Raw genomic sequence first — 14,403 nt, 5'->3', positions numbered from 1 at the left:
TAATACGCAGGTATCACAACAGTTCACAGGGAAAAATTCACCCATTACAAATGCAAATAGTAATTAAGTATGTCATATATGGAAATATCCGACTTCTTTCATTACACATTTCTACATGATCCCACTCTTTTGTTCTTTAATTTTGGTGAGATGATAAATAGGCAAAACGATTTTGGCTTATTTATGCACAGCCTTGGCTTATCCGCGTTATTACCGACAGACATTCCTTCACAGAATTAATTATACTAAACGAGTTGATGGAAAATTGCGCTCATTGCAATTAACAAATATCAGATTTTTAAGCTGCACAGAAAAAACACCATGAAACGCGAAAGATAATATGAATCACAATTTCATTTTTGTTTTTTATGAAAATGTTTTAAATTAACACTTCAGTATTGATATTTTTATTTCTTTAATAATGCGCTATTTCGCTAGTGGCATCTGGAAAAATGAAATTCGTACTAATTACTGAATATTTTCGTATTTCTTATTTTTATGACTGACATATCTCCCCTTCTAACATCCTTGATTATGTCTTTGACAGCAGAATACTTCTTTGAACGCTGTGCAGACTGCAGAGGAAACAAAGACGCGTGAATATTTGTATTTTGGCGGCAGTGGTGTGTTGTTCGCGCATCGTGTACGGTTTGTTGTCGTCGAAGACTAGCAAAATGGCTGGTGTTTTTGGCATTCACGTGGGTAATTCTTCAGCCTGCTTGGCGTATTGTAAGGTTGGTAATGTTTCTCATATTTGTTGTTCACTGAGAACTTCTAATGTGCCAGAAGTGAAGTCATGAACGATTATTCTTCTAGCTCGAATGTATTCGTGAGAAACGTTCTAATAAGATCATATCAATGTAACTTTGACATTATTTTACGTTTTGTTTCTCAGGATGGGAAAGTTGATATTATAGCCGACGACAGTGGCAACAGAGTAATGCCTGCAATAGTCGGGTTTGTTGACGGCGAAGAGGTAAGGGAATTTTGTACTAAGCAGCAGTTTATTTGAATAGTGCCCTCTAAGCTGAAATTGCCTGTTACTTCTTAATTTAGTTGGTTTACCACTGTTCCGTAATTCCGCTTCGTGATCAAAATTTAAGAGATCGAATGTGTTTCAGACTGTTGGACTCCCAGCGAAGGCAGCTCTTGTTAGAAATGCCACCTGTACCATCGTTCGCAATAAGAAGCTCTTAAATGACAGTATTCCTGACGACGAACTTGAGCATCATATAAAGTCAGTGAAATGTAAAATAGTGACTGAAGGAGGCCTGAAATATGAAATCCGAGATGAAGACAAGATTGCTGTGTATACCCCAGAAGGAGCCATGACGTGCATATACAAAAGGCTGTTCGGTATGTAGAAATGTTTTTATGCGTAATGTCCCGATCTCATATTTCTACGAGTAGCTAGTATGGTTCATTCCGTGTAATCTCACAGGGGGTGAAAATGTGGCTATTTCAGAATTTAGTCATATTTGGAACATGGATGCCCACATGTCTCGGTAGTAAAACTGCCAAATAGCACTGTTCTAACTCTTACCATTTTTGATAAATTCAGGTTTGAAGATTCATGGGTGGGTACCCAGTCATTAGTCAGGAACCGGTTTCCGTATTCTCAGACACTTGCTATTCAGTAATGAGGTGACCTACAGACGTCAAGTATTTTAGTCATGTACTGTGTGAGTCATTAAGTTGATATATTGCATAAAAAGTAGGATACATCTCTGTTTTTTATGAAAAACGTTGAGAATTGCTCTTTCTCTGTGATGTGCTTTACATGTGTGATTTTTTAAAAATTATAACTTCACAGGGGGAAAAAATGCAGACTTCATCTTACGCACTATAACTCTTTAGTGCTAGCATTAAGTATAAGAAACAATGACAAGCTTTTGGCATTGAAATTAGTAGTTCTTACCTTCACTTAAAGATGACTCCATCACAAAAAAAGGACAAATTTGACGAATTTCAAAGTCCTGTTGGGTACATAGATAATTGAATCACAACATGATTTTTTGCTGAAATGTTTAAATATCTGTCAGCAATCTTATCTGCAAAGAATACAGGGCATTAATAATAAAAACGTGTATTCCTTGAAAAATTGACCTGTAGGTCAGAACTGTAAACAATTTAGAGCTGAAAACAGTTATGAATTATTTTTCTCAGTGTGTATGTTGTATTTCTCTGTTAAGTGTCTTTCCTGTGTAAAGAATTAAGGGACAATGTGGGTGCACAAATGAGGTGATACATCCATATTCTGTCACTGCAACTTAAAAAGACAAGTTAAATGAAACATAAGAAATGGTGTAAGCAGTAATGAGACACAGTAATAACTTTAAATATGTACTTATATGTACAGATATAAAAATTTTACAAAGAACATTTTGATAAACAAATTCAAATATAAAGAAGGAAACTAACTTTTAAAACCCTTCCACTTTGCATATAACTGTTTTCCTCGACATCTTGATGCAGAAGCAAAATGAGTTCACTTAAATGTGAGAGATATTATTTGGAAATACGGAAGCGTCCGATCCCGTCTGCTTTGACTCATGACGTCACAAATATGGCGGAAACAAAAACAAACACACACACTTTCCACAAGAAGCCTAATGACACTACCGGGACAAGCACGGGAAATGGGGTGTTTTGGGTGGGGGCAAACTAAATATAAACAAATTTAGATGCCTTGCGTAGCTACAACGTGTAAGTGAAGACAGCCATGCATGAATACACACCCACCTCCCCAGGGGTCGTAACCCCTGCAACCTATAGAAGATAAAGATGCTTGAGTAGCTGATTAGTGTTTTTTGTCTTTTTAAAAAAAAAAATCTCACGGGATAGAACGAACAGATCAGAAAGATAAATATAATAAACTAAAACAGAAATTGGAGGAAACAGATAATTAAAATAAATAATAAGTGTTTTTAAATTTAAAAAAAGAAAATCTCACGAGATAGAACGAACAGATCAGAAAAGTAAATAAAATAAGATAAAACAGAACTGGAGACAGCCAAACTCAAACCAAACTCCGCGCCGTCATGACGTCACACACGACAACACCCTTACGTCACGGGTCAAAGCCGACGCGTGGGATCGGACACTTCTGTTGACCCTATTATTTTTTTCCGAAGCACTTATTGTCATGTTTATACAACTCCTCACTGTGTCTTTGTAATGATGGGAATCTGCCTGACATGTAGCATTGGAGAAGGGGACCCAAACAGCATTATTCCAAGCTAGCCATGAAGGGAATTGTAAATCAGCAGTAGGCGTGCAGTTAATCTCAACATCTTTAAACTCATGTGATGCCTGGGAAATGGGTCCTGTGTGCCAGATTTTGTTGTATTTGAAAGCCACGTTCTGCCTGACTTGCAACCTTTTCTGCAAACCATTTCATGAGCTCCCATTGCGACACTGCTCCTTTTTTTATATGTTGGAAGTCTTTTTATTATAAAGGTGTTAATTGCAGTGAATAATAATGTGTGGTGCAATCATATTACTGGAAATGTCATTGCTATACTGTACCTGTGTTCTGAGAAACCTTAATGTTATTTGGTCTGTGAAGAAGCAGAGCATATTAGCACCCTGTATTGTCTGGAGTGCCCTGTGAACAATGCAACCAATTTTCCGATATAAGGAGCTCCTCACTCAGAAATGTAGAATTCAGCTCGTAATGGACAGTTTCAAGTTTTTATTATCTGCTCCACCTTTATTGAGTATTGTCAGAGTAACTTCTACTGTTGGTGTCCTAGAGCACATCGGACTTGGAGAAAGAACAATTAGAGAGAGTCATGGTGTAATTGCTGCTCCAGAATGCAGTAGTGGTCAAAAGATGTTGCCTGGAATTGTCAGAGAAGAAGTAGTGGTATCTTACGAAAATGATAATATTTCAAGACTTTGTGCAAGGAATTAGACTCCTTCCACTATGGTTCATAAGAAGAAGATTCACATAAAATTGCATGAAGGTTTCTTGAAATACAGGTACAGCACAATGACAGTTTCAGAAACCCAATTGAAACAAGCATTTCTAGTCATTGCTACTATCACCTATCTAATGAAGAGACTTCCAATGAATGCAAATGGGAGCACTGTTGCTATGGAAACTCGTGAAAATGCTTTTTGGGAACAATTGCAAGTTGAGCAGAATGTGGCTTTCAAATTCTACAAAATCTGGTACACAAGACACATTTTCCATCAATCACGTGAATTTAAAGATGTTGAGATTAACTATATGCCCCCTACAGATTCACAATTCCTTTCATGGTCCAGTTGGAATGATGCTGTTTGGCTACCCTTTGCCATTGTGACGTCTAAGGCAGATGTCCTATCATTACAAAGACATGGTGCACAGTTTTATAAACATGACAATAAGTGCTTTGGAGAAAAATCATATCTCTCACCTTTAAGTGAACTCATTTCATTTTTGCATCAAGATATCAAGGAAAACAGTTACATGCAAGGTGTGTGTGTTGTATAAATGCAGTTTCCATCTTTGTATTTGATTTTTTTAAATTTTTTTAATGAAATTTTTCTTTGTGGAGGTTTTATATCAGCATATACTGGTATATATTCAAAGTTCTTAACGTCTCTCATTATTGCTTGCTGCTTTTCTTACTTTTCACTGAAGTTTGTTTTTAATTTACAGTAACAGAATAAGAATATATCACCTCATTTGTGCACCAAAGTTATCTATCGTAATTCTTTACACTGAAAAGACAACTATCAGTGAAATAATAATAAAAAATCCCGTGGAGGCCCGGGAAAAGAATAGGCCTCCGGTATGGTCTGCCAGTCGTAAAAGGCGACAAAAAAGAACAAACCACTAATAGGGCTAACCCCCCTTTTAGTGTGATTAGTTGGTTCAGGACAGAACTAAAGAAGCCTCGGACAAGCGCCGTCGTGGTCGGGGATGACGCTTGAACCCTATGCCCGCCAACAATGGTAACGACACTGCTAGCCAACTGGAAAATGATTCAAATCCAAATAGAGGTGTTTTGCAGGATATGCTTCCTGCAACCACCCTAGAAGGAAAACAAAGACAGAGGATGAGATGGTCAGATGAAGTTAATCGACACCTCATGTTCTGTTATTGCCAAGCAACAAACCTAGGAACCAACACAACTGGATACAGATCACAAGTATACACAACATTTATTATCAGATACCCAGAATTAAAATTTTTAACAGAACAATGACTAGCTGATCAGATCCGTGTAATAATAAAAAATAACAGGATACCCCAGTCAGAATTAGAAAACATCAAACAACAAGTACAACAATTACTGGAACAAAATAATGTGCAATCAGAAGAAGAAGAAAATACAGTAATGGACTCAAACATCCCAGAGCAAACAAACAAAGGACAACACGCATCAATTAAACAATCAGAGGAAAACGAAATCTTAAGACAGCCACCAGAACAAGCACAAATAGAACACGAAGTGACACAGATGTTAGATATAGAAGAAAAATTTCAGCTAACATATATAGAATACAAAGACTCAAATACAGACATTAGACCATTCTTGCATAGTCCACCAAATAACCCACAAGTCGAAGCAACAATAAAAACTATCAACACAATCATACACAACAAAATAAATGAAAACACAACTATGGAGGAGTTACAACTACTGGTTTATATAGGAGCACTCACTACACTAAATATACACACTAGGCAGAGATCAGAACCAACCAACACACAGAAGAAACCCACAAAACCAGCATGGCAACACAGGCTACAGATCAGAATAGAAAAACTGAGAAAAGACATCGGACAGCTAACACAATTTATAAGAAATGAAATGTCAGAAAAAAAAACAAACGAAAAAGGTTAGGTAAAATCTCACAACAAGAAGCGATAGAGCAATTAGATGAAAAGAAGCAGAAATTACAAGCATTGGCCAAACGACTTTGAAGATACAAAAAAAGTGAAAATAGAAGGAAACAAAACCAAACATTCAACACAAACCAAAAGAAATTTTACCAGACAATAGATAACACACACATTAAAACAGACAATCCACCAAACATAACAGACATGGAACACTTCTGGAGCAACATATGGTCAAACCCGGTACAACATAACAGGCATGCACGGTGGATACAAGCAGAAACACACACATACAAGATGATACCACAAATGCCTGAAGTGATAATTTTGCAACATGAAGTCACCCAAGCAATTAATTCTACTCACAATTGGAAAGCCCCTGGAAAAGATAAAATAGCAAATGTCTGGCTAAAGTAGTTCACATCAACACATTCACATCTAACTAAATTATTTAACAGTTACATTGCAGACCCATACACATTCCCTGATACACTTGCACATGGAATAACTTATCTGAAACCTAAAGATCAAGCAGACACAGCAAACCCAGGTAAATATCGCCCCATAACATGCCTACCAACAATATACAAAATATTAATTTCAGTCATTACACAGAAATTAATGACACATACAACACAGAACAAAATTCTAAATGAAGAACAAAAAGGCTGTTGCAAAGGAGCAACTGATAATAGATGCAGAGGTGACATATCAAGCTAAAACTAAACAAACGTCGCTACACTCCGCATACATTGATTACCAAAAAGCTTTTGATAGTGTACACCACTCATGGTTACTACAAATATTGGAAATATACAAAGTAGATCCTAAATTGATACAGTTCCTAAACATAGTAATGAAAAATTGGAAAACCACGCTTAATATCCAAATAAATTCAAATAATATCACATCACAGCCAATACAGATTAAGCGTGGAATATACCAAGGAGACTCATAAAGTCCTTTCTGGTTCTGCCTTGCTCTGAACCCACTATCCAACATGCTAAATAATACAAATTATGGATACAATATTACTGGAACATACCCACACAAAATCACACATTTGCTATACATGGATGATCTAAAACTACTGGCAGCAACAAATCAACAACTCAACCAATTACTAAAGATAACAGAAGTATTCAGCAATGATATAAATATGGCTTTTGGAACAGACAAATGTAAGAAAAATAGCATTGTCAAGGGAAAACACACTAAACAAGAAGATTACATATTGGATAACCACAGCGACTGCATAGAAGCGATGGAAAAAACAGATGCCTATAAATATCTAGGATACAGGCAAAAAATAGGAATAGATAATACAAATATTAAAGAAGAACTAAAAGAAAAATATAGACAAAGACTAACAAAAATACTGAAAACAGAATTGACAGCAAGAAACAAGACAAAAGCTATAAATACTTATGCTATACCAATATTGACCTACTCATTTGGAGTAGTGAAATGGAGTAACACAGACCTAGAAGCACTCAATACACTTACATGATCACAATGCCACAAATATAGAATACATCACATACATTCAGCAACTGAAAGATTCACATTAAGCAGAAAGGAAGGAGGAAGGGGATTTATCGATATAAAAAACCTACATTATGGACAGGTAGACAATTTAAGAAAATTCTTTCTAGAACGAGCAGAAACTAGCAAAATACACAAAGCAATCACTCATGTAAATACATCAGCTACACCACTGCAATTTCATAACCACTTCTACAACCCTTTAGATCACATAACATCAACAGATACGAAGAAAGTAAATTGGAAAAAGAAAACACTACATGGCAAGCACCCGTATCATCTAACACAGCCACACATCGATCAAGACACATCCAACACATGGCTAAGGAAAGGCAATATATACAGTGAGACGGAAGGATTCATGATTGCAATACAGGATCAAACAATAAACACCAGATATTACAGCAAGCATATTATTAAAGATCCCAATACCACAACAAATAAATGCAGACTTTGCAAACAACAAATAGAAACAGTAGATCACATCACAAGCGGATGTAAAATACTAGCAAATACAGAATACCCCAGAAGACATGACAATGTAGCAAAAATAATACATCAACAGCTTGCCTTACAACATAAGCTTATAAAACAACACGTTCCCACATACAAGTATGCACCACAAAATGTACTGGAGAATGATGAATACAAATTATACTGGAACAGAACCATTATAACAGACAAAACAACACATAACAAATCTGACATCATACTCACCACTAAAAGAAGAAATTAACACAACTAATTGAAATATCCATACCCAATACAACAAATATACGAAAGAAAACAGGAGAAAAAATTGAAAAATACATCCAACTGGCTGAGGAAGTAAAGGACATGTGGCATGAGGATAAAGTTGACATTATACCAATTATACTATCAACTACAGGAGTCATACCACACAAATCCACCAGTACATCAATGCAATACAGCTACATCCAGACTTGTATACACAACTACAGAAATCCGTAATTATTGATACATGTTCAATTACCCGTAAGTTCCTAAATGCAATATAACATATACCTCACAGTTAAAACGAAGTCACACTTGATGAAGGTCCGTGTCACTTTCCATTTTTGACCAGACATAATGTCTGAGAAAAGAAAGAAAGAAATAATAATAATAATAATTTATTATCATTCAGCTCTTACAGCAATAGACAGTCATAAGCGTACATTTCTATATGAACTACTATATCAATGTAATTTAGTTTACATGAAATAGGTAAAACTAGAAATTATATGTTAGAGAGCAGCATTTTCATTTCCAAAACATTTGTCAACTGGGTAAAGAGGTTGTTTACTAGTAGCTTATACAGAAGCGTCTGATTCCACCCGTCTGCTTTGACCCATGACGTCACAAATATGGCGGAAACGACCGTCCACGATGACTCCAATATGGCGCCTATGACTTCATTACGTAAACATAACAAACATGAAAATACATCGAAAAACACACACACACACACACACACACACACACACACACACACACACACACACACACTCTCTCTCACTCTCACTCTCTCTCTCTCTCTCTCTCTCTCTCTCTCTCTCTCTCTAGGAAATCAAAATTGCAATCAAACACTTCCCTTGACCTGTTATCCTTACGACATATCCACATATAGCCATCCCTGGTCAGAGACGCCAAAACTTTAGTAAGTCTCATTGCTTCACGACACACTGAACACTTCACGACTTCAGCCAACAGCCCGCATTGCTGAAGAAATTCTATTAGAGACAACGCACTGTCCCCCATCATCGCAGACAACCAAAAACTGTTGACCTTGTCAGTCATATCCATACCTACCAAAGACATAAGCAAAGAAATTTACCAAAATTTACACATGAACAGAAAAGAAACTACAGTAACGTCGACATAACAAAACCAAAATCATTAATTCATTGAAATATATTCCACTGAAGGCACAGTCACCACTGATACTACACACATGCAATGCTACCACACAAGTGAACCCCATATCCCCATATGCCACATAACACGCTACCCATAAACACACCACCAGAGAGAACCACCGACTGCAACAATACGCCACCTATAAACATGCCACACACGCACACTAAACCAAAAACATCACCTAACATACAAATACACCACTGGAGACCACCACTGATCACATCAAAACAACACATACAAACACGCCACTCTCACAAACTAAACTCAGCGCCGTGGTGACATCACACACCACAACAGCCTTACGTCACGAGTCAAAGCCGACGGGTGGGATCGAACGCTTCCGTCGACCCGCTTATACAATTTAGCTTCAAAAGTATTTATAGGCAATTCTGTAAAATCTACCCTTGGCCTATTAAACATCCTTAATCCAAAGGCTAGGTAGGAGTTACGTGATTTAGATGATGTGTGGTATGGTATGTCTACATGTGTGCTGTTTCTAGTGTCAAAACTATGTACATCAGTTCTCAGTGTGAAATTAGAAACGTTGTTTCTAACATACAATAAAACATTATAGATGAATAAGTTTACTGTTGTCAGACATTCCAGTTTAATGAACAGAAGTTTACAATGTTCTGTTTTATCAGAATCTGTTATTATTCTTATTACTTTCTTCTGCAACAATAAAATGTCACTTGCTTAACAACTGCTACCCCATGAAAAAATTCCGTATGATATGATACATTGGAAGAAAGCAAAATTTCGTGATCTTGCATAGTTATTTGGAACATATCTTTTTAAATTTGTAGTTATGAATATAATAGAGGGAAACATTCCACGTGGGAAAAATATATCTAAAAACACAGATGATGTGACTTTCCGAACGAAAGTGCTGGCAGGTCGATAGACACACAAACAAACACAAACATACACATGAAACTCAAGCTTTCACAACAAACTGTTGCCTCATCAGGAAAGAGGGAAGGAGAGGGAAAGACGAAAGGATGTGCGTTTTAAGGGAGAGGGTAAGGAGCCATTCCAATCCCGGGAGCGGAAAGACTTACCTTAGGGGGAAAAAAGGGGTATACACACACGCGCGCACACACACACACACACACACACACACACACACACACACACACACACACACACACACACACTCATCCGCACAGACACAGCAGACATGTCTGTGTATGTGCGGATGGATATGTGTGTGTGTGCGAGTGTATACCCCTTTTTTCCCCCTAAGGTAAGTCTTTCCGCTCCGGGGATTGGAATGACTCCTTACCCTCTCCCTTAAAACCCACATCTTTTCGTCTTTCCCTCTCCTTCCCTCTTTCCTGATGAGGCAACAGTTTGTTGCGAAAGCTTGAATTTCATGTGTATGTTTGTGTTTGTTTGTGTGTCTATCGACCTGCCAGCACTTTCGTTTGGTAAGTCACATCATCTGTGTTTTTAGATATAAATTTGTAGTTAAATAAATAACTCTTGAAAAGTCTAGAAAATATATTTTTAATGTGTGGTTTCCAGGCCAATTTATTGTCAGTAAGAACACCTAAAAGTTTAGTAGTTTTTAATTCATGATGGTTAGGAATCTCTTAGAGGCTAAAATTAAGTACCTGTGTTTTACTTTCATTTAGTAAGAAAACATCGCAGTACCCACATCCTGCGAGGCCTCACTCAGTGAAAACTAACCAATATGCAAAGATGTTTTGTGTTGGCCTTGTAGGTACTGCGATGTTTGCATATGTCTGGTTATGATTAACCAATCATATCCGCTCATCTGGAGATAGATTGAGTCGAAAATTGATCGAAGGGTAGCGATTTGAAGGGCAAAAGGGAAAAAAGTGCCAAGGCAAGAGCCAAGGGAAAGAAACCTGTGTGATAGTTGGGTCAGATTTTACGAGCAGTAGCAGTTTTCTTGCTGTCTGCAACAGGTCACGGAAGGCTAGATTTTGATTCTAGTGGGTATCTTGCAGGCAGATGCCTTTGATGTTGTGCAGTGGTGTTTCTCGGTGGCTGCAGCTTCTCGGTCAGTGTCAGCATACCAGTAACAGTTAGGTTCATCATCATTTAGTGTCTTGATAGGTTGTATATTGGATTAACAGTGTAGGGCGGTGTTGGCGGTTTCTTTGTGCATTAGTGTGCGAGCTTGTCAGCTTCCCTGTAGTAGCCTGTTGGTCGGCTATAATAGCAACTGGCATATCCAGTCACTGTTGCTGATGTTGTCATGTGAGAATTTATAAATAAACACAGATTAGTAATAAAAACAATAAAGGTCTGAACACCGATCCTTGTAGCACTCCAGGCCTAACATAAACCAAACTTGACTTCTCGCTATCAATGCACACAACTTGGTGTGTGCCCCCCTGCGGGTCCGAGGGTTAGAATAGGCCCGAGGTATTCCTGCCTGTCGTAAGAGGCGACTAAACGGAGTCCCTCCCCCTCAAGGGGGTAGTTAGCGCCTGCGTCCTGAGACGGACGGTTCCACGACCTATATTTGTGGTCATTTTGGTTGTCACTTCTTCTCGTTTCTTCCTTCCTTTGTTGGTTCCTTTCTTTGTTCTTCTCCATCTCACTGTCTTCCTTTCTCTTCTCCTTGCCTTCTTCTCCTTGCCTTCTTCGGTCTCCGTCTCGGCGTTTGAGACAGTCTGTCCTCTCTCTCCCTCTCTCTCTTCTTTTTCCTCTTCTTCCTTCCTCCCTGTGCGCGCCTGAAGGCCGACCCACGCGTTCGAACGCGTACCCGGTGACGGGGTAACGCGTAATTCCCCGCCCTGGATAGACAAGAAAGGCACGCACGTACCCCCTGGTAAAGGCCAGGCCCAGGGAGGGGTGATTGCCTGAGCTGATACCTTCTGACCATGCCGATTGGTCCCTCCGTCTGTTTCTCGGGAGGTGTGACGTGAGGTGTAAATATTCACCTAAGGCGGGAGTGCCCTCTGAGAGGGTCCCCACAAGGAAGGAGCGTGCCATCGGAGACGCTGGCAATCATGGGGGATTCCTCCGCAATGGATTTCTCTTCTTCTTCTCTCTCGACTTCTGCCCACAAACGGAAAATTGACCAGCCACCAGTGACAAAAGTACTACCGCCTGCCCCACAGTTCGTGGTAGTTTCTCGATCTGAGGACGGAAAGGATTTTTCCTCTGTCAACCCTTTCGTTATCCAGAAGGGCGTAGATGCCATAGCCGGATCGGTCAAGTGTTGTACCAGGTTGCGTAATGGTACCTTGTTACTGGAAACTGAGAGCGCCTTTCAGGCACAAAAACTGCTTCGGGCCACACTCCTGTACACGTTCCCTGTCCGGGTGGAGGCTTACCGCACTTTGAATTCGTCTCATGGTGTTGTATATACTAGATCACTCGACGGATTGACTGACGAGGAGATTCAGTCTTTCCTCGCTGAGCAGGGCGTGATGGCTGTCCGTAGGGTCATGAAAAAGGTCAACAATGACCTTGTACCGACCCGGACACTTTTCTTGACCTTCGATAGTGTTCAGCTGCCGTCGCGCATCAAAGCGGGCTACAAGGTTATTTCTGTTCGCCCCTATGTCCTGACACCTATGCGCTGCTACCAGTGTCAGCGTGTTAATCACACTCGCCAGTCTTGTTCCAATGCGGCTAAATGTGTCACAAGTGGCAGGGATGTCCATGAGGATGACTGTCCACCTCCGTCTCCTCGTTGTGCAAATTGTCATGGTGACCATGCAGTGTCCTCCCGCGACTGTCCCATCTACAAGGAAGAACGCTGTATCCAAGAAATTCGGGTCAAAGAGAATGTGTCCACCTCGGCTGCTCGCAAGCTATTTGCTAGTAGGAAGCCCACGCTGCTCCCAGTGGGGAGATACAGTACTGTCCTTGCCTCTCCTCAGACTACCAGGGAGGTGGCGACACAGACATGCGATCTGACCTTCAGCACCACGGTCGTCCGTTTGGCCAGTGCTAAGATCGCGCGGTCGATGTCTCCTCTTCCTCCCGTCACCCCTCAGACACGAGCACCTTCATCAGCTTCTGCCAAGACGAAGACCCAGAAGTCAGATGCACGGGCCTTCAAGAAGGAACCGTCCCGTGCAGACTTCCTACGTACCCCGAACTCCCAGCCGTCGACCAGTACTTCAACTAAACGACCTTCCAAGAAGGCTCATAGGAAGCACAGTTCTCCTTCTCCGCCACGGCACATTTCTTCTCCTGCGCCACCCAGCCGTTGCCGCCCCAGGCCGTCATCCGTTTCGCCTGGCCGCACCGCTGGTAGCCGAACATCTGGCTGTTCACCTGCAGAGGAAGCTCCCCCTCCCGGCCATCTTAACAGATGAACCTATAGAACCAATGGACGATGACTGTCCGCCTACTGATAGCGTCGGCAGAGCTCGCTCGAAGCCAGGCCCTCAGCGGCCTTCGAGGTGACCCCTTCTTTCATCTTCCTTTTCTTCTCACGATGGCACTTATTCACTGGAATATTCGCAGCATTCGCTCGAACCAAGAGGACTTAAAGTTGCTGCTTCGCTTGCACTGTCCGCTCGTCGTAGCCCTCCAGGAAACGAAGCTACACCCATGCGATCAAATTGCCTTGGCACACTACACCTCTGTGCGTTTTGACCTACACCCTGTGGTAGGTATTCCGGCTCATGGAAGGGTTATGTTGCTGGTCCGGGATGATATTTACTACAATCCCATCACATTGCACACCGGCCTGCAGGCAGTTGCCATCGGAATTACTCTCCCCACTTTTACATTTTCCATTTGTACCGTTTACACTCCATCGTCGTCTGCCTTTACCAGGGCAGACATGATGCAAATTATTGCTCAGCTACCTGCACCATTTCATTTTTGTTAACTGGAGACTTCAATGCCCACCATCCCCTTTGGGGCTCTCCAGCATCCTCCCAGAGGGGCTCCCTGTTAGCAGACCTTTTCAACCAGCACAATCTTGTCTGCCTCAATACTGGCGCCCCTACTTTTCTTTCGGACACATCTCACACCTATTCCCATTTAGACCTCTCTATATGTACTACCCAACTTGCACGCCGGTTTGAGTGGTATGCACTTTCTGATACATATTCGAGCGACCACTTCCCGTGTGTTATCCATCTCCTGCATCATACCCCCTC

The 14,403-nt window shown here is 40.4% G+C and overlaps 1 protein-coding gene across 3 annotated transcripts in view; it reads left to right on the top strand.

Moving 5' to 3' along the window:
- The first annotated feature begins 536 nt into the window (after window positions 1-536).
- LOC124721831 (heat shock 70 kDa protein 14-like) overlaps window positions 537-14,403 on the top strand; it is a 207,800-nt gene continuing 193,933 nt past the window's right edge. For all 3 annotated transcript variants that reach the window (XM_047246958.1, XM_047246957.1, XM_047246956.1), the window contains exons 1-3: window positions 537-734; window positions 896-976; window positions 1,122-1,356. In XM_047246958.1, the coding sequence (XP_047102914.1) occupies window positions 675-734; window positions 896-976; window positions 1,122-1,356 (376 nt within the window). In that variant the 5' untranslated portion in view covers window positions 537-674. The remainder of the gene's footprint in view (window positions 735-895; window positions 977-1,121; window positions 1,357-14,403) is intronic.

The sequence above is a fragment of the Schistocerca piceifrons genome, chromosome X, assembly GCF_021461385.2.
Source record: "Schistocerca piceifrons isolate TAMUIC-IGC-003096 chromosome X, iqSchPice1.1, whole genome shotgun sequence".
Classification (NCBI taxonomy): Eukaryota; Metazoa; Arthropoda; class Insecta; order Orthoptera; family Acrididae; genus Schistocerca; species Schistocerca piceifrons.
This window is presented reverse-complemented; position numbering and strand designations above follow the sequence as displayed.